General features: G+C 38.5%; 3 protein-coding genes across 3 annotated transcripts; 2 read left to right on the top strand and 1 right to left on the bottom strand.

Moving 5' to 3' along the window:
* The first annotated feature begins 3,963 nt into the window (after positions 1-3,963).
* On the top strand, positions 3,964-5,200 carry LOC129252947 (uncharacterized). Its single transcript, XM_054891141.1, has 3 exons — positions 3,964-4,060; positions 4,139-4,465; positions 4,589-5,200. The coding sequence occupies exons 1-3, from the start codon at positions 4,019-4,021 to the stop codon at positions 4,940-4,942; spliced, it is 723 nt and encodes a 240-aa protein (XP_054747116.1). The 5' UTR covers positions 3,964-4,018; the 3' UTR covers positions 4,943-5,200.
* A 9,051-nt stretch (positions 5,201-14,251) lies between these two features.
* Positions 14,252-18,835, top strand: LOC129252949 (uncharacterized). Its single transcript, XM_054891143.1, has 3 exons — positions 14,252-14,448; positions 14,577-14,930; positions 17,986-18,835. Exons 1-3 carry the CDS (start codon positions 14,365-14,367, stop codon positions 18,391-18,393), a joined length of 846 nt encoding a protein of 281 aa, XP_054747118.1. The 5' UTR covers positions 14,252-14,364; the 3' UTR covers positions 18,394-18,835.
* Positions 18,818-20,121, bottom strand: LOC129252948 (general odorant-binding protein 99a). The gene is made up of 3 exons (XM_054891142.1): positions 19,828-20,121; positions 19,565-19,747; positions 18,818-19,353 (listed from the first exon to the last, which is right to left on the bottom strand). Exons 2-3 carry the CDS (start codon positions 19,604-19,606, stop codon positions 18,967-18,969), a joined length of 429 nt encoding a protein of 142 aa, XP_054747117.1. The 5' UTR covers positions 19,607-19,747; positions 19,828-20,121; the 3' UTR covers positions 18,818-18,966.
* Between the last annotated feature and the right edge of the window lie 2,005 nt (positions 20,122-22,126).

Raw genomic sequence — 22,126 nt, forward strand, 5'->3', positions numbered from 1 at the left:
TTGTTCTAAGCTCGTCGTACTACCTTATCATATTTGACATTTGTGAACTAAACAGCTGCAGTATACAAACAGGCAAGCCATGGAGTGCGTAAAGGACCAATCAAAAGTTCCCCCAAATAGGGTTTCTGGCCGAGCTTCTCATTCTACTTGTGGTGCACGTCCTCTTCTAAACGATGTGTCTGACTAAAAATAAGAAAGCAAGTAGTGAAGAAAATGCTGTCTTAGTTCCGTTATCTCGTACTATGCTTAGTTTTTTTCATCAGGAGAAAAATATTTTTCTTAAATAATTAGCATGCATATACAATAACTTCTGGATCCATATTACAACCCACTTCAATATCTGAGGCTTATTTCATACGCCTTTGAAGGCCACCATCCAACAAAAATCTTAGTAAGGCCGCCAGTTGTATATATTTTTTTTTTTAATAAGCAACGTTACTAATAATAGAAGCACTTTTAGTGACCGAATATTTGGATGAGAACTTACTTTTGTTAGAATAATGGCTGTAATTGGGACAATGCACTAATTTGTAGTTCTTTTTTTATTAATTCTTTTGGTTAGAGCGAACAAAAACGATTTTCATATTGAAGAAATAATTCCTTTTTGAGAACACCGAAACTGAATTCACTCTTATTATATTTAGGTTAATTTATAGGTCTATCGATAAGTTCGTGCGGTTTTACAACAGATGGCGTAACTTGATTATTATTCCATCGATCCACATTTCCAAACATTCATTGGAGAGCTACTGTCGTAAGGCACAAACGTCAGTATAAGTTTTTTATTTGAAGCGTAAACAACAATACTTTTACCACACTTGAAAATGTCGAATTTCGTGCCAAATAATGTGTTTTTGCGGGGAATTTTTTAATATGAAGAAAAAAGCAGCCGAAAGTCATCGTATCTTGGTGGAAGTTTATGGTGAGCATGCTCTAGCTGAGCGAACGTGCCAGAAGTGGTTTGCACGCTTTAAAAGTGGTGATTTTGGCTTGGAAGACGAAGAACGCGAGGGTGCGCCGCCAAAGTTCATGGATACCGAATTGGAGGAATTGCTCGATCAAGATCCGGCTCAAACGCAAGAAGAGGTTGCAAAAACTTTGGGAGTTGATCAATCAACCATTTCCAAACGTTTAAAAGCCATGGGAATGATCCGAAAGGTAGGCCATTGGGTGCCGTATGAATTGAAGCCAAGAGACGTTGAACGCCGTTTTATGGCATGCGAACAACTGCTTCAACGGCACAAAAGAAAGGGTTTTTTGCATCGAATTGTGACTGGCGATGAAAAGTGGGTCCATTACGACAATCCAAAACGTCGGGCAACGTATGGATACCCTGGCCATGCTTCAACATCGACGTCGGCGCAGAATATTCATGGCCTGAAGGTTATGCTGTGCACAAGTGGTCAAAACATACTTAGAAACGCTCAAATGGGATGTCCTACCCCACCCGCCGTATAGTCCAGACCTTGCGCCATCCGATTACTATCTCTTCCGATCGATGCAACATGGCCTGGCTGACCAGCACTTCCGTAATTACGATGAAGTCAAAAAATGGATCGATTCGTGGATTGCGGCAAAACCGACCGAATTTTTCACAAAGGGAATCCGTGAATTGCCAGAAAGATGGGAAAAAGTAGTAGTAAGCGATGGACAATACTTTGAATATTAAATTTGTAACCATTTTACGTCAATAAAGTTTCAAATTTCGAAAAAAAACCGCACGAACTTAAACATAGTCCATTACATATTCATATTTACCCAGATTTTGCTGGTATATATACATACAGACGGCATAACTTAGCTAGCGGAGCTGCTGAATCTTTAATCACTGCGCAATGTCTATGTCGTCGTAAAGCTCATACAGCTCAATTTTCCGTCGCCTACGATACTCGCCGCTGCCCACGCGCAAAGGTCAAAAAATCTTCCGCAGAATCTTTCTCTCAAATACTCCAAGGGACACCTCGTCGGATATTGTCATCATCCAAGCTTCTGCGTCATGCAATAGGACGGGCATGATGGTTGGTTGGTTGGTTAGAGTGGTGATTCATCCAGAATCCAACTAGCGCTTCCGCACCATTTTGTTGCCACATCCTCGTTACCAAATAGTTTAACAGTTATTTGCAGCAGGACTATATCCAGTCTGTGCGGTTTAGGAACCTTATTAGGCATGATGAGAGACTTAAAAGTTTTAATTTTATACGTTGAGAGAGGACATTACTACTCATTTGCCTACTTAGTCCAAAGTAGCACGTGTTGGCAAGAGAGATTCTCCGCGGTTTTTTATTAATTCAAAACCATAACGGTCAACAGTGACGTGCTTGTTTGATGACAGTAGCTACTTCACCTTCGTCCTCGTTCCCCACCGGACTCATTCGCTTTACTCTTTATTAAGCTTAGAAAAGGCAGTACTAACAGCGCGGTTGTTAAGATCAATTATGTCAATATAATCGGTATACGTCGGCAATTGTACGCTCTTCTTTAAATTGTACCTCAGTATCTAATTACATTCTGTTGCTAGTATAATCTTTTTTAGCATCAGGGAATCGAGTCAGCTTTTCTGAAACGTCGTTTGGTATCAAATATCTCGGAGGGGTATTTTCCAATTCTGACCCAATGCGCATTACTGCGCAGTCCCAATTGGGATCACTAGTCGTAATGAAATTGAACGATATTTTTTCAAACTATCTTAGCATATGTTCCACTTATTAACAAATCAAAGTATGACTTATCAAAAAGTAAATAATTTAAAACATTTACCATAGTTCCACGGCAGGTAGGACATCTGTCACAAATCTTCCTATGAATTCCAATTCCAACCGTTTAGCCAGACTATAGTAGCTTATAGGAACAATAAACTTTTCGCTTCCAAATCTGTGAAGAGGGATTCACCGTGAAACTAAAAAAATAAAAAACTTTCACGCATATTTAAATGCCAATCTTACGTGTATACGTATACGTGTACTTGTAGCTTTTACATTCCATAACCATTTATCCGACTGTTATGAAAACGATTTCGAACTCAAGTCTACTGAAAAAAGAGCGAATGAAGCCAGTCGAAATGCTCATAAAACGCCAAAAATGGAGATGGATTGGATCCTTTTTACATCAAAGGAAAGGTACGTCATAAAGGTATTTTCGATCTCTCCTCCATAAAAATTTTAGTGTCGTTGTAATCAACAAAAACATTCTGCCCAACCTTATTTTTGGTATTTTTCATACGAGACGGGCGTATTCTTTCTTGCTTCGAAGTAAATTAAAAGCAACCTCCTTTTTCAATCTGCTCAAAAGCTTTTTCTAAAGGCGGTTGCACCTCGGTAGACGATAGCAAACTTCATACTGTATTTCTGTCATGGAAAAGCTCTTAATCAAAACCCATCAACCGTTTGGAGTCGTCACTTCATCTGGGAAAAAATAACAAGACTCACACCACAAATTGGAGGAGCAGCTCGGCCAAATACCCATAAAGGGTGTAAGCGCCGATTATTATGCAAGCGCAATAAAAACGTAACTTATTTGTATTTGTGGATTATAAATTGTGTGAAATACGAAAGACAATATTGCCTTTTTCTACAACTCCATTAACGCTTAATGAAAATACATATACATACATCCGAGCAATCATTTTTTTTAAGATTAACCAGAAATTTTCGCCGCTTCAAAGGTTTAACAAACATGTGAGCTTTAACAAACAAATAAGCAATAAAAATAGACTCTGCCCATATCAGCAATACCTGCACCTCTTTACGACCCCATTGCGGCTGGTATTCAGCTCATTCGATGGTACCCTAAAAATTTAGGTTATCAGCAAGTTTTGAGTTGTTCTTTATGCTCTCCATAGAGTATGCTGATAATGGCTAAATCATGCTAAAAGAAATTCGCCACAGCAAATTGCCAACTCAATCCCATCGGACAGTCCACAACTTGCGCGCAATCTAATCGTACAAAAGACCCACATTGGTCTGATGTAATACAAACTCGACTTAACTCGGCTCGACTATCGTTCAATACACTCACAACTATGGATTTTACTTTAATTATTCTCTTGGCGGTAGCAGCCTTAGTAAGATCACAATTATCTATGCGGTTATTTTCATTCCTTTTTAAACATTTGGCTTTTGGTTAATTTGATTTTTATCAGTCGCCCGCTACGGCAGTTGTTGAACCAAAAGCGGAAGAAAGTCGCATTATTGCCGAATGTCTAAAGAGTTATGGTGGTTTAAATGAGGAGAATGCAAAACGTTTGGTGCGTTACAAGGAGTGGTCTGAGAAGTCCGAAGAGATACCCTGCTTTACAAAATGCTACATCAAACACATGTTTGACATGTTCGATGAGTCTGTGGGTTTCAAATCAGAACAGGTGATCAGCCAATTTGGTCAACCGCTCTACAATGCTTGCCAACACCGGATGGTGCCATTGGCGGATAATTGCGAGCAGGCTTATCATGGATTTCATTGCATTGTCAGCGTGAGTTCTTAATCTGTAAAATGGCAAACTTCACCTATCCATATATTTCTATCTCTCTCTATATCTTTCTCCCCCTACCTCTCTCTATCTCTATTTTTGCATTTCCCCTTGTCTTTCACGTAGCTCGAGGATGATCCATTTGTTCTAATCGAAAGCATCCAGAACATTAGCAGCGAGGCGAAAACAGCCATGAAGGATTGTCTGCACCGCTTTGATCAGTACGAATGGGAACGCATCAAGGATTATACGAAAAATCCAGTACGTGAACCTATACCTTGTTTCACCAAATGCTTCGTTGATCGCCTGCAAGTGTATGACGCGAAAACACGCAGATGGGATATACCGGCGCTAAGAACTAAATTGGGTGTGCCTGCAGCGGGAGCGGATATACAGCATTGTCTCCAGCGTAGACGTAACCGCAATTCCTGTGTGTGGATGTATCAAGACTTCACGTGTTTTGGGCTCGCTCACGTTTAACTGGCAACATGAAATTTGAAACATTCAAGCCATAAGCATTTGCTCGAAGCCTAACCAAAGTGCACGAAAAGTTAATTTCAATTGTTACAATTCATTCTAATCACTTTACGAACAAAACTATACAAGTATAGTTTAACGATTCAAATCAAGTTAAGTAGTGAATAAATCTATGAATCAACGAAACAAGTTCATGTATGAGGGAAAGAATTAAAAAAGTTGAGTAGTGAATAAATCTGTGAATGAAAGCGATTCAATAGAGTCAATATATTTGAATGGCCTCAAAACTGTGTAATTGTTGTTCTGTTCATCGAAATACATGTGCGTCGTTGATTTCAAGTATTGAAACGGAAAAATAAGAGCACATGTTTACATGTATGTATGTATATATATTTTTATTAAACGACTGCTTGCCTATCAGTAGAGTTCCAATCCATTAAAATTTTCAAGGCAAAAAGTTCGATGATGGCGTAGTCAATGTTGATACCGCAGTGCCCGAGAGCGAGCAGAAGAGCACACCAATGATAAGATAGAGCGAATGTTTAGTTGTTTAAAAAGTTTAATTTGTATTTAAAGCTATAATAACCATTAATTTCCTTTTAAAATATTTTAGTAGCACCTATACCTTTAGATCCATAAACTTTATGTGTCTTTAATTTCCGCTGAAGCTTTGAGGGACCACAGTATAGCTCAGTACTCTTGTAAATTTCGGCAAACAGCACCTGCAACTTCCCTTATTGATGATGATGATGATTAATGGCTATTGCGCCGATCACTAGGTGTCTAGTGCCAGAACAAATGATTTCCATTGATTTCGATTTTCAGCCTATGCCAGGTTAAGGTCATTTATGTTGCTACCTTGCCGTGAGCACCTTGGGCGTCCTCTATCTCGTGCTTCTTGTGGATTTCCGTATTACTATTCTTATTTTTTTTTCTGGTTCACTCCTCTCGGGAGCATAGGGCCTCCACAAGACTCAGCCTTGCGTTGGTTTCGTTAATCTATTTGATTTATACAGGGTAGGTAATTAGCCTGCCGCTTATTCTTATATCTGCTGGTCAATTTTCTTCTTCTTAATTTGTGCGAAAGCCGCTTAAGCGATTTTGTCCGAGTTTAACAAAGCGCGGCGGCCGCCGTAGCCGAATGGGTTGGTGCGTGACTACTAACCTTCGAGTGTATTTCAGCCATGAAAAAGTTCCTCATAAAAAATATCTGTCATTCGTAGTCGGCTTCAAACTGTAGGTCCCTCCATATTTGGAGCAACATCAAGACGCACACCACAAATAGGAGTAGGAGCTCGGCTAAACACCCAAAAAGGGTATACGCGCCAATTAGGGTGTACCTAAGTGAAACCAAGTCTTTCTCTACCTGATCTTTCCAACGCAGAGGAGGCCTTCCTTTTCCTCTGCTACCACCAGTTGGTACTGGACCGAATACTTTCTGAGCCGGAGCGTTTGTATCTATTCAGACGACATGACCCAGCGAACGAAGCCGCTGCATCTTTAATCGCTACGGTATGTCTACTACTCAATCGCCTGCTGAGTTCAAATTAGGATTTGTTGGCAAGAGAGATTCTACATTGAATTTCAATGCTGACATCGGTATCGGTGTTAATACTGATTTCTAGATAAACCTCGAAATCATAACTGTCAACAGTGGCATGAGTGCTGATACGCGAGTGCGTTGACTGTTTGTTTGATGACAGGAGGTACTTCGTTTTGTCCTCGTTCACCACCAGACCCATTCGCCTTGTTTTTTTATAGAGTTTGGAAAAGGCAGAACTAACAGCATAGTTGTTAAGGCCGATGATATCAATATCATCGGCATACGCCAACATCGGGGCATATGGGCAACACCTTTTCGTGCTGTCAAATGCAGTTTCAAAACCGACAAAAGGATGGTGTTTGTCTTTTCTCCTTTCATGAGTCCGTTCCAAGACTCGTCGTTTTAACCAATATTCGTACCTACTTTCCGTTGGTGGATATTAGTATTGTGTTAATGGTACGATAGATTAATGTTGACAAATATCCAACCTATAAATAAAACTCTAATACATATCCAGCCATCTGCAATCAACCGTATGAGTCGCGTCGAACCCGAAAACTTAGCTGCGTACCAAGAAGTATCCTTGGAGTAAAACTATTTCGATACCTAACCAACAATTTGCTTCTAAACGAGCTGAATTTTTCAGTAAAAATAATGAAACTATTTTGAATATTAAAATAGATTTTATCACTCATTTTACCTTACTATTAATCCTTCCCTCAGTTGCGTTATGAAACTTTCTGCATTGCATTTATTTTGCTAGTGATGAGCAACAGAGTGTCAACATTTTTTTATCGAACGCGAAATGGTGCAAATGTAAAAAAGTAACACTGCTCGATCACATTTACTTTCCGGACCCTGTATCACAAATCAAAGATGCAATATATCACGAATAGTTTAATCTTACCCTTTTATCTATATACATATACATATATATATATATATATTTGTAAAAAAACAAAAGTAAAAATTTGAAATTTTGTTGAAAAGTTTCCAATTTTTTTTTTTATTAGGACCCTGTTTGAAAATAGGATTGATATCGCTTTTATAGGAAAATGAATAGCGTGTTTGAAGTGAAACTTCTTAGGCGTCGATGGACGAGCGAGAATGGAGAGTAAAATTTCAAGGCCAGGCAACGTTTTGGGCATTTTCGTTCCGCGAGAGAGAAAAAAGATATAACGTGGAGGAAAAGGAGCGATATATATCTCAGGTACACTTTAGACTATTTTTCCTGAGTTTTTGCTTGTGGTTGCTAGTTTCTAGTGAGAAATAACACTGCCTACTTTTTGGCGCTTGTTTGTTGGTGCAAACTTGTAGGCCGTTTTTTTGTCCAAATTTTTTGGGGTTTTTTGGTGCCTACTTTTTGGCGCTTTTTCCGTTTCCTGGCTGGTGCTTGTGCGAATTCCATTTTTTGTAAATTTTGTCTATTTGTATTCTCTGCAAATATTGTGAATTTATTTATATATATATTCTTTCTCTCTCTCTCTCACTCTCATTCTCTCTCGGGTCTCCCTCTTTCTTTATTTGCCTTGAACGTTTCACTTTTGTTATGTGTACTACGCTACACGAACTTTCTTTTTTAGCCTCATGAGAACTATCGATATCGATAACTATAGTTTAACAGCTGAAAATGGCAAACTCAGTTGACATTTCTGTTCAGCAAGGTTTGGCAAGTTAGCATTAATCGTCTAACGCCAGAATAACGCTTCCAAAATATGTTTTTATTTTTGTTTTATTTAAATTTAGTTTGGAAAAAAAAAATAGATTTGTTGGCGTAGTTCATAGAGCGAAATGTTGAAGCAGACGCCAAAATGTCGACTCGTCGTCGTTCTCAACTTGTTGGACTTGGCCCTTCGACTTTGCACTTTTGCTGAATGGGTTAGTTTCAATTTATACTTCAGATTTATTAGAAAAATTAGACTGATCGAATGAATCATGTAACTCGTAGTCTCAGCAAACATACATATGCCGGATACCATACCCAAAAAAAAATAAATGCCATGAAATTGTCTACAATGTTATAATAAATAAAATTCATTGCAGCAATATTTCTGTTCTGTAGTTAGTCCTGCCATAAGTTCTATTACGAAATTAAAATACTTTTTTTAACGAAGTTAGTTTTATTTAATCATGTAAATATTAGAAAAAAATAAATAAATTTTCATTCGAAATAGTCACCATTTGCTTTTACACAAGCCTTAAACGATTAGGACATTCAGCTATTGCAGTACGCACGATTTCCTCCGAATTTCTGTGAGGTATTCGACAGGCCATGTTTTCCAATTCTGACCACAAACTGTAGTCCAATGGATTCAGATCTGGACTTAGGAATATTGTTTTTTAGCCACTGCTGGGTGGTTTTTACCATGTGGGCTGGAGTGGAATTTTGCTGGAAGATCCAACGCCCTCCATTGAAGAGAGTAGCACTCAACTACTTCATCACGCCATCTGGGTCATCCTTCTCACACTTTTGTCCCGGTATTAACCCCTTTATCTCAGAAGTGGGAAAAAATGTTACTCCTTTACAAGACTCTCTTTACCAAACCATTACGGAGGCTGGATGGTGGCCATGCCGAACCCTCAAAACGAAATTTTTTGCATCTCTAGATGTTTTAGCTTAGATTTTGTCGTTTTGCTTGTTAAAAACTTTCTCAACAGTGAACATTTTCTCATCTGTGGAAAAAATATTTTCATGGCTGTTGACCATGTGCCAGCAAAGAAGCTGTTTGCATCTGTCGAGTCGAATTTTCTTCAAGAGCGTTGGCAAGAGATGACGAATTGAGTGGCGGAAGGCTTTCATGTGGAGATTATTTCTAAATAGTCTTAACATGGATCTGGTCGATACATTCATTTCCCTGTACATGATTTGCTGCTTTTTAAGAGCATTTTTACGAATTCTTTCTTGAACGGCTTTTATAGCTGCACTGGTTCGAGCCACACGAGGCCGACCACTTCTTTTTTTGTCTGTCACTTCACTTTTTCACATCAAAGAGGTTCGGGAAAATCGATTGATCATGCGATAAACAAACATTCTCGAAATAGTAAGTTTTTTCAGCAATTCGTAAATCTCACTTGCACTTTTCCCAAACTTTCGTAACGCAAATACACTTCTATCATTTGGTAGACAATGAGTTTCCGAAAAATTTCACAAATTTAATTTAAATTTAACATGGCTTGTGTTTGACGACCCAACAATGACTAGTTAAGTCACAGTAATATTAACCGCAACATGATGCTGATGAAGTTCATCAGGTGTTTAATATCAGCAGGCGTAGTAAAGAAATGAGAGTCAAGATACTTAAATATGGAATCAAAATAAGAAGGTGCTGCGATGATTCCACCTGATTCTCCATACAGCTGACGCAAAAAGCACTCGAAGTAATGTAGAGTCTCACAGCATGCATACCTGGCGGGCATTGTCCTGTAAGCGCACTCACAAAATTAAAAATATGAGGATTGGTTAACCTTAGAAGATTCCTCGAGCGCCTCCAATTCACATGTCGCCCACTCTTCCGTTAATGTAAAGTGAGGGTAGAATGCCTTGCTTGGACTAAGCGAAATTGTACCTACATTGATAAGTCGCGAGGGGCAAGAAGGAGTTGCCGAAAACCTTTTCATACATATTTTTTTTAGTAGACTGGACTGGTAGGCTACCCACTCTCATCTCTAATTACCACCACAAAGTTGCCGGTCCTCCTAGCCTCAAGAGAAGACTGGGAATGATACTGTGAAAAACAGGACAAATTCACCCATGTTCTTATATATATAGACGGTTCAAAGCTCGAGGGTCATTGGCTCGAGATTCTGGGCTCCCTGCCTATTGCAGTTGTTTAAGCTGAGCTGATAATAATAATTAAGACCGTAATACTGGCACGGTGTGATGCAATACTTGAAAATGATATCTACATTTTCACTGATAGCCAGACGGCGATAAAGTCTCTCTCAAAACAGTCGAAAACTGAGCTGAGTTATTTCCGCTCCAGTCCATTGCGACGTCCTTGGTGATTCCGCATATTTCGTGACTTCAGCTTTTATAGTGTAGCCTCCATTTGTTTAACTACATCTTTAAGCCGATTTTGAGGTGAATTTATGAGATGTTGAGTTCCAACTCAACCATGATTGCACAAGCACCAATTTTCTTTCAACCAAAACGTCAAAACCTTTTAGCTTAACATTTTTTTGTTTTAGTTAACATACCTTTTATGTCACTTTTTTAGTGAACGATTTTTTTCGAGAAAAATGAGCGAATGTGTTAAATTAGTCTTAAAGCCAGATTAAGTAAAGTATTAAGCCAGATTTAATAAAATACTAGTTTTCTCATACTAATTTCAACTTCTAAGCAGGAAAAATATGACTTCAAGAATACCCTGAGTTAAGGTTACTAAAAACTTTAAAAGGTTATATACACTTGTAAGGCTGAAAAATAAAATTGTTTTGAGATTTTTTTACAAAGAACGATTTTATTAAACAAATACAATTTTTAATTATTCAAATAACTTCTACTTTAAAGTTAATTATAGCACGTAAAGTTAGGGAAAATATGATCCTCCAAAAGCGTCCTCCAAAAAAAAAGCGTTCGGCGGTGGACAAAATATCTCCGGTTTGGATTCAAAAAACCAATAAGATTATTTTTTCGGATAGATAAAGCTAGGTATTAATCGAAGGAATAGTCAAAATTATAAGTTTTGATAAAATGGCGGCTATAGGAAAAAAGTTTTCTACAAAAATTTTCGTGAAAAGTTGCCTAAAAAAATAGAAAAAATCATCAAAATTCTTATTCCCTCGACTAGTACCTGGAAAATATATCTGAGAAGGTTGTGTTAAATTTCAAGAGCATCGGTTCAGCAGTGTCCACCGACTTCGAAAGCACGGTTTTGAGAAAAACGCGCTTAAAGTTTGAAAAGCACTTTACATAGGGTAACAATTCTATGTAATGCCTTCTCAAATTTGCGTGTAACTTCGAAAATATTAACCGGAACGATATTAAATTGTCTGTGTGCATTCTCAAATATATGTACAATAAGAAAATAAAATAAAAACAAAATAGATTTTTTGAAAATTCTAACTGTATATAACCCCTTAAAATCTCGTTTGATAAATAAATTTTTGGAATTTTTTATTAAAACAACTAGAGAGCTTAAAATTATTATCGATATAAATTCAGGTGTGCAGAAATTCGTTAAAAAAATTATGGTTTTTGAGTGTCCATGTTTCAGTTTCCGCTATTATTATTACTAGATCTATTGTTCCCCTTCATGTATTCAGGGTATTTCTCTGAGCCCAACTTCTTCAATAAGTTTTATTTAATTTCGTCCTCTGATAAAATATTTTTACCCACAGGTTCAACAGAACCTGCAAGGTCCAATGGAGTAAGATACAAATTCCCGGGTTAGTAAGATACAAATTCAATGCACAATGCCCTGCTTGAATTCCTGTGATGATTCTAAAATTATATATATACCTATTTATATAATTGGCGCGTACACCCTTTTTGGGTGCTTGGCCGAGCTCCTCCTCCTATTTGTGGTGCGCGTCTTGATGTTATTCCACAAATGGAGGGACCTACAGTTATAAGCCGACTCCGAACGCTAGATATTTTTATGTAGAGCTTTTTCATGGCAGAAATACAATACACTAGGAGGTTTGTCATTGCCTAACGAGGGGCGACCGCTATTAGAATAATGTTTTTCTTAATTTTTTTTGTTTTGGTGTTTTACCGAGATTCGAACCCACGTTCTCTCTGTGAATTCCGAATGATAGTCACGCACCAACCCATTCGGCTACGGCGGCCACCGTTTACTCTTATTTAATTCCATATAATCTTTAAATCAGTTTAGGTGTAATCTACCTATCGTTAATTTGATTACGATGAATCCGGTAGATGGTCCCAGTAAGATCATCTTTGTCTTTCCTCTGCTTCTTGAATAAGAGAGGATAAGTCACCGCTATATTTATAGAAGAGCTTTTCTTATTTAAAAAAATAAAAATAAATAATTGGCGCGTACACTTCTGTTAGGTGTTTGGCCGAACTCCTCCTCCTATTTGTGGTGTGCGTCTTGATGTTGTTCCACAAATGGAGGGACCTACAGTTTCAAGCCGACTCCGAACGGCAGATATTTTTATGAGGAGCTTTTTCATGGCAGAAATACACTCGGAGGTTTGCCATTGCCTGCCGAGGGGCGACCGCTATTAGAAAAATGTTTTTATTAATTTTGCTTTCACCGAGATTCGAACCAACGATCTCTCAGTGAGTTCCGAATGGTAATCACGCACCAACCCATTCGGCTACCGCGCTCCTCTTATTTAGTTAGTGGTATAATTAGTACGTACGAAGATTATACTTAAGCTTTGTAACCAAAGTAATTTCTAAGTCAATAAAGTTGTAAACTTCTTCGGAACTGTATTCACGTATAATTCCACTCTGGTGCGATGACACAAGAATGTCGATTTTTTATTTTATTTTTTTCACACAGTCAACATGTTTTCCGTTTTACGAGGGTTATTGCGCCCAATAGTGGAAGCAAATTAAAATAATAATGAATGAATCATAAAATTTGGTTTTCGTAATATTCTCCTTGCATTCGCTTGAACCAATTTTCGAAGCCCTTTTGCTACTCAAAAGTGAATACCTCCAAAACGAGTTGTTAAAAAGTTTCAACAGCTTCTTCAAGCGTAGAAAAACGTTCAATTCGCATTTTATTTTTTAACTGCGGGAACAAAAAGAAATCATTAGGTGTCAAATCAGAGCTGTAAGGTAGATGGCCCATTACTTCGATCTTTAGAGAGCTCAAAAAATATGTGATCGGTTACTGAGATCGCATTGTTTAGCGAAAAACGATTCGTCTACAGCGGTTGGTTTGACATTGACATTCTTCAATAATTAAATTCTACAATGAGTAATTCTCTATATTTCTCCAGTACAGTTGCGGCATAGCCAGATTTTCCGAAAAAATAGGCGACTATTTACATTGAGGTGCTTCTTCCACGAACAACATTTATTGCATTAAGCTCATCTTGGAACACTCCTACTGTCGATTGGTGTTTTATATATGGCTGGTTTGCACCCATGGCGATGCCATAAGCGTGCTTTGAATCATCGCGGCTGAATTTCTTCAATATTTCATTACATCAATAGCACAGGTCCTATCATGCGGTATCCAACAAATACAAATTTTTTCGACGACCAAATTTTTCTGCGTATGCTGGTGCCCCTAATTTCCAAGCATTCCTCTTTCTCGCGTTATGTCACTTGACGAACTTGGGTTGATTGATGTACATCATCACTTTTTTCAGACGCATTTCAATCTGCACGTTGTTCGAACTCGTACCAACGTTTCACAGTGACTAAGTGTGTTGCTTCAACTCCAGATGACGAAGTAAGCTGATCAAAGTTTTACTGTCTCGATATTTCACGTCGAATAAATCATCGCACGAATTAATCCCATAGAACAAATATGGCTCGTAAGTTAAAACATTTGCAAAAAAATACCAAACTGTTCGATAAAAATAGCTCATCGAATTAGCTCGAATTACAGCTCATCACACATACTTTTGCAAAGGCACAAAATATAAAAGGCGACCCTCGTACTCGCCCGTGTTACAAGACTTACATACAATCAATGACACTTCAACGCACCCAGCGATAACCCAGTCGCAATCCAAGCATTACTACGTCGATACAAACAAACAAAAAAACACACTGTTATCAGCTCATCTTCAGCGAGTAAGATGAAAAAATACCAATCATATGAACTGTATAACAACACCACAGTCCACTAGTCGCTACAGCGGCTGATTAGCCGCGATTTTTTCCAATCCAAGTCAGTCTCATCGAACGGCTCCAACGCAGAAGAACCAAGTAAAAACCATAAGAACTTTTTCAATGAAACCGAATTCAAACGAAATGAATTTCTGCGAAGTGTCTTATATGTTTTTATTAATTGCCACCGCGATATGTATGCAAACGGTAAGTCAAAATAAAAACACATAACATCAAAAACTAGCCAAACGACAAATCACATCGATAGTTAAGTAGGATATGCAAATTATAAAATAGTTGTGGAGAAGGAAATAAAATAAACAAATGTTTTGTAGGTTAGCAGCGCTTCGACGACAAAGGCGCTGTCAGCAATGACTGCGAGTCAAAACGCCGATACGGATACAGAGATATTACGCAAATGTTTACGTGAAGTGGGCAGCAAAGATTTGGTCGGTGAGCTGCAAAAAGTTGCACGCTATTCCAAGTGGACGAAAGAGGAGATACCCTGCTTTACGCGGTGTCTTGCCGCTGAGAAGCGCTGGTTCGACGCTGATGAAAGCAAGTGGATTAAGCAGCAGATCGCTGAAGATTTGGGTGCAGATATGTACAACTATTGTCGCTATGAGTTGGATCGATTTAATGAGGATGGCTGCGAGTTTGCATATACGGGCTTTCGTTGCTTGAAACAGGTATGATATGACGTGGGGTATATGTATATTATTTCAATAGCGATTATCTAGGAAAAGTGGTATAAAAAAGAAGAATAAAGCCGCTCATAGAAGTTCACTATATGCAAAAGTAGGAAGTACACAACACTGCATATTAGAGATCTGCATACATACAAAGATAGATATTAGAATCCTAAAATTCAATCGAGTGTCCAGAATGTTCGTCATTTAAATTAAAAAACTCAAACACACTTCAGTACCGTAGCTATAACTTTTAATGATTTAGTACTTAATAATGAACTTCCTTCCAATCGACATAGGTAAATTTACTTTTACAAAATTAGTAGTAATGAATGTAAAAATGTTCCTATGCACCTTGAACTACTTCAACAAAGTTGTGGATTGTGCAAAAATATTCGATGGCCGTTTGTTAAAGAGCTGATTATCTTTTAAAAATAAAATCAAAATGTTTTCAGAGTTATTTTTGGGACATTGAAAGTAATTTCCATACCACTTTATCAAACGGATAAATTCTATATGGCTTGACTTTGGGTAACTCAATTTACTTCAAACTACTTTTTAAAGTAAAAAAATCGAATATGCTTTGCAAAAGCTGGCCTAGTACAACTACACTAAATGAAGCTCTAAGCATTATTTTGTATATCCTGGCTCCATACCTATTGCAGTATATCATATACAGGGTTTGATTGAAAAGTAATGAGCCTTATTTTTTAAGCAGTTTTATTGAACCTTTTGGCTTATACAACTAATATTCTTCAAAATAGGACCCCTGAGCGTTAATACACCGCTGGTAGCGGTCCTTCCACGGCAGAAAACATTTTTTAAACTCATCCGCCGGAATCGAGTTCAATTCGGCTGTCACAATTTTTTGGATCGCCTCGATGGAGTCGAAACGTCTCCCCTTCAGCTTTCTTTTCAGGCGCGAGAACAAGAAGAAGTCCGGAGGGGACAGGTCTGGGCTGTAGGGAAGGTGGGGAAGCGCCGGAACCCCCACCTTGGCCAATGCAGAGGTGCAGAAGAAGGCGGTGTGCGCCGGTGCATTGCCGTGATGAACGGTCCAATTTTTGATGAGGTCGGGCCGAACCCGGGTGACGCGGTGTTTCAGCCGAAAGAGCACTTCTTTGTAAAATGCCGCGTTTACGGTGCTTCCTGGAGGTACAAACTGTTTAGCTTTACGCAAAATTTGATCGAGTAACGTTGCTCCAACGATCGCTGCATATTCGCCACTGCAAAATCCTAACACAACTGGGACCGGTTTCTAGTGGAAGGGAAAGGTCCAACGATCATTTTCCCTCACCAGAAATTGTAGGTCCCTCCATTTATGGAGCAACATCAAGACGCACACCACAAATAGGAGGAGGAGTTCGGCCAAACACCCAAAAAGGGTGTACGCGCCAATTACATATATAAATGTATATATATATATATATATTAGGTCAGGTCGATTTGTGGGGAGGCAAAAAAATCGTCCATTGCTCTGTGAAAATCATATTCTAGGATCAAAATAAGAAACTTTGCCGAAGGAACCATACCTCTAAAACGAATTCTGATGTCCCCCAATTTGGGTCGAACTTTTTAGTTTCTTTTCTCATGTAAAAGCCAAAAATGGTGATATTTTGAAATGATTGTATGGGGAACCCCCCAGGGGAGTTCCAGGGGGTGTGCCACTGGCATGGGTGGATCGGCCGTCCAAAGTTAGTGGGGGTCGGTCATACATTTGGACCCGATTGGAGCACTCTAAATGGGTCAAAGTGGGATTTTTCGTTCGACCCAAATTGGGGGACATCAAAATTCGTTTTAGAGGTATGGTTCATTCGGCAAAGTTTCTTATTTTGATCCCTAGAATATAATTTTCACAGAGCAATGGGCGATTTTTTTGCCTCCCCACAAATCGACCTGACCTAATATATATATATATATATACATTTATATATGTAATTGGCGCGTACACCCTTTTTGGGTGTTTGGCCGAACTCCTCCTCCTATTTGTGGTGTGCGTCTTGATGTTGCTCCATAAATGGAGGGACCTACAATTTCTGGTGAGGGAAAATGATCGTTGGACCTTTCCCTTCCACTAGAAACCGGTCCCAGTTGTGTTAGGATTTTGCAGTGGCGAATATGCAGCGATCGTTGGAGCAACGTTACTCGATCAAATTTTGCGTAAAGCTAAACAGTTTGTACCTCCAGGAAGCACCGTAAACGCGGCATTTTACAAAGAAGTGCTCTTTCGGCTGAAACACCGCGTCACCCGGGTTCGGCCCGACCTCATCAAAAATTGGACCGTTCATCACGGCAATGCACCGGCGCACACCGCCTTCTTCTGCACCTCTGCATTGGCCAAGGTGGGGGTTCCGGCGCTTCCCCACCTTCCCTACAGCCCAGAATGCCTAATAAGCATATATGTATATATAAGTATTATATTTCCGCGAGGGAGTTAAAGGCCACTGCGAAAAGTAAAAAGTCACTTGGAGCCAGATTCCGCCTGTAGAATGAATGACAAAATTCTGTGAATTGTATAGCTTTTAAGGCAACGCAACCCGATCTTCATAACTCTCTTATAGTCGCTGTAGTATTCTAAGCGGACTTAATCTTTCTAATTCAGTTTTTTTATAATAAGTTATTCTTCTGCTGTCAGCAAGAATTTGATATTTCGATTGAGTACTACTATTTTTAGACTTCTTGGGCATTTCCCTCGCTCACTGGGTAGCACGGGTGGAGTCTTTTTCGAAACAACGAATCAAGGGGCTTAATCACAATGCAGTGCTCCAAATTGGATAACTCTGAATGAATCAAGCAATTACTGTTAATCAGAAACTAAAGAAAACATCTCGGTATGCGGTTTTCTAGCACATTGAATTTTAGTATAACAAATGAAAGTTTAAGGTCTGTCTAAAATCGCGTTAACTTAAGATTTTATTTTTTGCATACGGAATTTCCTGTCATATAAAACGCATGTTCGAAAAAATCATATTCTGTCTTTCAAACCAGAGTGATTATTTAAATTGTTGTACATTACAAAAGCATTTAAGTTAAATAAATATATATCTATCTGCAGGCTGAACTGTACACTCTCGAAACCTACAGGAACATACTGAGCTGTGCCAACGAGCTGAATGTCACCATGGAAGAGCTACAAAAGTATGCCGCCTTCCCTTCCAAAGAAGTTGTGCCCTGCCTCTTTCAATGTTTAGCTAAAAAGATGAATTTCTATACCCACACCTACGAGTGGAACTTTGAAAATTGGGTAAAAGCATTTGGGCCAATGCGACAAAATCGCTTAGCCTCAGATGTATGCAAAGTGAGCGCTGAGCAAATGCAAACACGCGACAAATGTGAATGGATGTATGAGGAGTATAATTGTTTGGAACGCTTGAACTATAACACGGACGGTTCGTATCCGTTAGAAACGACGACGTTGAGTGCTGTGATTGCTAGCAAAACAGCAAGTGAAGCCAAAGAATAAGAGAGCAAAGGGGAGAAGGTGGAAGAAGCAGACAATGTTTCGTGGAATAGTAGATTAAGCTAAATATACACATAACTATACTCACACAATATTCATTATTAAAAACAAAAAACAAAAAAAATGTAACTCCCTTGCAGTCAAACCAAGGCCCATTAAACAGGTAGTGGAAGTAGGGTTGCAGTTTTGATTTGTATCTAATATATTTATTTGGTCTCTAAATTGGAAAATGTTATTTAAGTCTCTCTAAACAGTCAATATTTGCTTATTAATTTTAGCATTCTAGTGGTCAAAAGCAAAAAAAAAATGCACTTCTCGTGTTGCTTTTATTCTATTGCTGCTACCTATTCAATGCGCCTTGAATCAAACCCATTTTATTTATTTTATGTTACTGCTTTTTTTGGCTTTTAATGAAATACACATCGCAGATATCTAAGAAATTTTATTTCATATTTTTAAATAATCGTTATTTTCACGTATATGTATGTATGTATGTGCGAAAAATATGTTGCACTGCAATATTTAAATTTTGTAAAATCAAAATTATACCTCCCGTCTCAAATACAACTCAAATGTTCAATTCGCAATGTAAGTTCTGCGCACAATCGGCCGATTCACGGAGATCCAGCAGGAAAAGACACGATTCGCCCAAGTGCAGGTATCCGAATCGTGTTCGTTGTGATCGATACACTTCTCCAAACCATGTGAGACCTTAGCCAAATTTTTGGAACTCTTCGCAGTGAATTGCGCAATAATCGCCTTCTCATCGAAGCCCTTCTCCTCAGTGAAGAGTCCCATTTTCTCCACAAAACACTTCACATAGCAATTCGTGCGCTTGTGAGCGGGGAATTCATAGTTTAAATATTTCTGATAAATGTCTTCGGGTATATGGAACTCATCACGGCACTCCTCATGCGCAATAATCGCATCTTCAGCTGTGCGTAGCTGAAATTTGGCTGCGGCCTGTTGGCAGATAAGCAAAACGATATTTTGTAAATAAAAAATGAATGCAAATTGTGCAAACGCAGAAGAAAAGAGATAAAATGGGGTAAGAAAAAAGTTGCACAAAAATGTTACATTGTTAAAAAAAATTGTCTTTTACTTTTTTAGTGCTGCTGTGCCAATTACTGTCTTGTTAATATTTATTTATTTATGCTCTACGCTACGCACTCACCAATGCCACACAGGCCAGCAACAAGATCAGCTGGAGTTTCATTTTTAAAACTATCAGCAACTTTTTCCACAACTTTTACACAGTCCTAACGGATCTTATCGCGGTCAAGCAAATCAGCGAGCGAGCGTACAATGAATTTATTGGTTGTTGAATGTTGCAGGTAACACAGCGGACTAAACCAGTCTGCAAGATTTTTTCACAATTTGTAGGTGTGTGACTTGAATTTAAATTACTTATATGTTAGTAGAAAAAAAAAGAAGTACCTAGTTGTCGGTCGCCGATTGGAATAGTGCTGCTACTCGGCTGAGGCTGAAGCTGAGGTTGTGTGCGTGGTTGTCGCTTAGGAAGTGGGCTGTCATTGCTGTCACCGTCGTTCCCGTAGTCGAGGCAAGCAGGCTGCGACACGACTGGGTGCAGGTTTTCTGGAAAGTTCAAAATACATATTGCTGGTATGCGTATGTGTGCTTGTAATCTGCGCTAGCCAGACATGAAAACCAGCTACGGGCCGCTGTCGCCACCAGCAGCTAGCTTTGAACCAAGTGCCACCATCCAGTCAATCAGCCATCGAAGCTGGTCGCGTACCATTTTCTTGGCTTGCTGTGGTTTCTTCGTTGCGCTTATGATACTATAAGTTTTATTGTATTTTTATATGCAAACACTTATTAGCATTCCACACGAACTGGTTTCATGCTTCTTGATATCTCGACGCTCAGCGCGCGTACTCACGTTCCGCTATCATCCGCCGTCACCGCAACTATCCCTTTCATTGTATCTGGGCTTGCCTCCTGCTTGCTTGCTTTTGGCATTATTATATAATTTTGCTTTACCTACATATACATATGTAACTTTGGCATTTGCGCGATTAATAATTTATAACGGTACTTGTTTATTAAGTATTTCGAGGATTAAGAACTCAAACTTGACAAGTTCTTTCAATTTTGCCGCATCTTGTTATACCCACAAAAAAATATTGGTTATTAATTTTTTAAATTTCGAAGTCAATGGAGAATTATGTCCTTTCAAAAAATTATATTTAGGTATTCAATTTAAGTTATTGAGTTTGATAAAAATTGCTGAGCCATTATTTTTTCTTTTATTTCGAAATTTTTGAAATTAACTTAGTTAAATTATCTGCTTTTACTCCGCGCTTAAAAAGATGATCCCCTATTGACTAAAAACTCAATCAACTAATTTTTTCCAGCCACTCCTGAGGCCAGCTGTGTATAATCACTAAAATTTTGTAGTGTGTGTCTTCATGTTTGAAGGGAGCAGATAGGAGCTCATGAGGAGCTTTTTATGGCAGAAATACATTTAGAGTTTTTCCATTGTCTGCCGAGGGGCGTCCGCTATTTGAAAAAACTTTTCCCTGAAATTTTGTTGTTTCCGAATGAAAAGTATGCACCAACCCATTCGGCCAGGGCGGGTGCTGAATCTTCTAACGATTTGATAAATATGCGTGAGATCTTAAGTTGCCTTGATGATATAGTATAACTTCCCTTTCTATTTACCAATTCTGGTCAATTTTGATCGATCACCTGCTTCGAAGTAATAGAAATTGAGTGCTTGATGATGAGTTGGGCCATCTCATAGCAATTCGATCACGATTTTCTTCAGCTATTATTCTCCGATGTGAACCACTTTTCAATAGTGCCGTCCATCCGCTTAAAAAATGTGTCGATTTCATAGCATTTCAGCAAAGAGTCGCAGACGTGAATTTGGTGCGCTTTGTTAAACACTTTGCGGTCGATGCTGCCAAGGCAAGATGTCATTAAGAGGAAAGGAAAGATTTCCGAGATCAGTAGAAAAAAATAAAATTTAATGCAGTAAATCAGTTTCAAGGAATTCTATTGGCTGATATTGCAATCAAAGAAATTTGCCGATCGCAAAGGGTTAATTAGGACTAAAATAGCTTAGGTGGGCATGATATTTTACATAAAGAATGGATCGGGTACAAAAAGTGAAGTTCCGCTCAAACTAAGACATTTCTATTCTCGTTTCAATGAAGTTGTAGAAAAAAATTGGTAGTAATATAGTAGTGATGTTTTTAAGCTAAATATGTTACAAATACAATATATACTGTAAATATTTTCTTGTCAAGCCCTTCAGGATGTGTGCCACTCTTTCTTGCACAACTTCAGCGGTGGCGAACACCACAAATGATAGAACGAGAAGCAGTAAAATTCATATTATGGCGTAGACAAAGTGAAAAAGATACAATGGCTACATTGACTAGATCATGTCAAACGAATGGATAAAAACTCTCCAGCCCATAAAGTATTCGGTGCGGTGCTTCTTGATTGTAGTAGACAAAGACTTCGACCATATACTTGTACAAGGTGGCGCAAAAGTAACCTTGCAATGTTTTTTTGGTTGTAATTTAAAAAAAAAATGAAAAACTTTGATTCTTCTTGTGGATTCTGTTTATTTGGTCTTTTAATTTTTTTTACATTAAGTCGAGAATATGATGTCATGTAAATGGCCGCCGCCACAGTTGATTGCCATTTGACCCCTTTTTATGGCATTTTCCATCACTTTGGCCAAAACTTCCGGCGATGGGTCCTC

Source organism: Anastrepha obliqua, chromosome 1 (genome assembly GCF_027943255.1).
Source record: "Anastrepha obliqua isolate idAnaObli1 chromosome 1, idAnaObli1_1.0, whole genome shotgun sequence".
NCBI classification, from domain to species: Eukaryota; Metazoa; Arthropoda; class Insecta; order Diptera; family Tephritidae; genus Anastrepha; species Anastrepha obliqua.

What these genes read in the sequence shown, in the direction of transcription:
- LOC129252949 (XM_054891143.1), top strand. Translation starts at nt 14,365, where the DNA reads ATGAAACCGAATTCAAACGAAATGAATTTCTGCGAAGTGTCTTATATG. An exon ending in CCGCGATATGTATGCAAACG is followed by an intron (nt 14,449 to 14,576) that starts GTAAGTCAAAAT and finishes AATGTTTTGTAG; the next exon opens with GTTAGCAGCGCTTCGACGAC. An exon ending in GCTTTCGTTGCTTGAAACAG is followed by an intron (nt 14,931 to 17,985) that starts GTATGATATGAC and finishes ATCTATCTGCAG; the next exon opens with GCTGAACTGTACACTCTCGA.
- LOC129252948 (XM_054891142.1), bottom strand. Translation starts at nt 19,606, where the DNA reads ATGAAACTCCAGCTGATCTTGTTGCTGGCCTGTGTGGCATTG. An exon ending in TGCTGGCCTGTGTGGCATTG is followed by an intron (nt 19,354 to 19,564) that starts GTGAGTGCGTAG and finishes ATCTGCCAACAG; the next exon opens with GCCGCAGCCAAATTTCAGCT.
- LOC129252947 (XM_054891141.1), top strand. Translation starts at nt 4,019, where the DNA reads ATGGATTTTACTTTAATTATTCTCTTGGCGGTAGCAGCCTTA. An exon ending in TCTTGGCGGTAGCAGCCTTA is followed by an intron (nt 4,061 to 4,138) that starts GTAAGATCACAA and finishes GATTTTTATCAG; the next exon opens with TCGCCCGCTACGGCAGTTGT. An exon ending in GATTTCATTGCATTGTCAGC is followed by an intron (nt 4,466 to 4,588) that starts GTGAGTTCTTAA and finishes TCTTTCACGTAG; the next exon opens with CTCGAGGATGATCCATTTGT.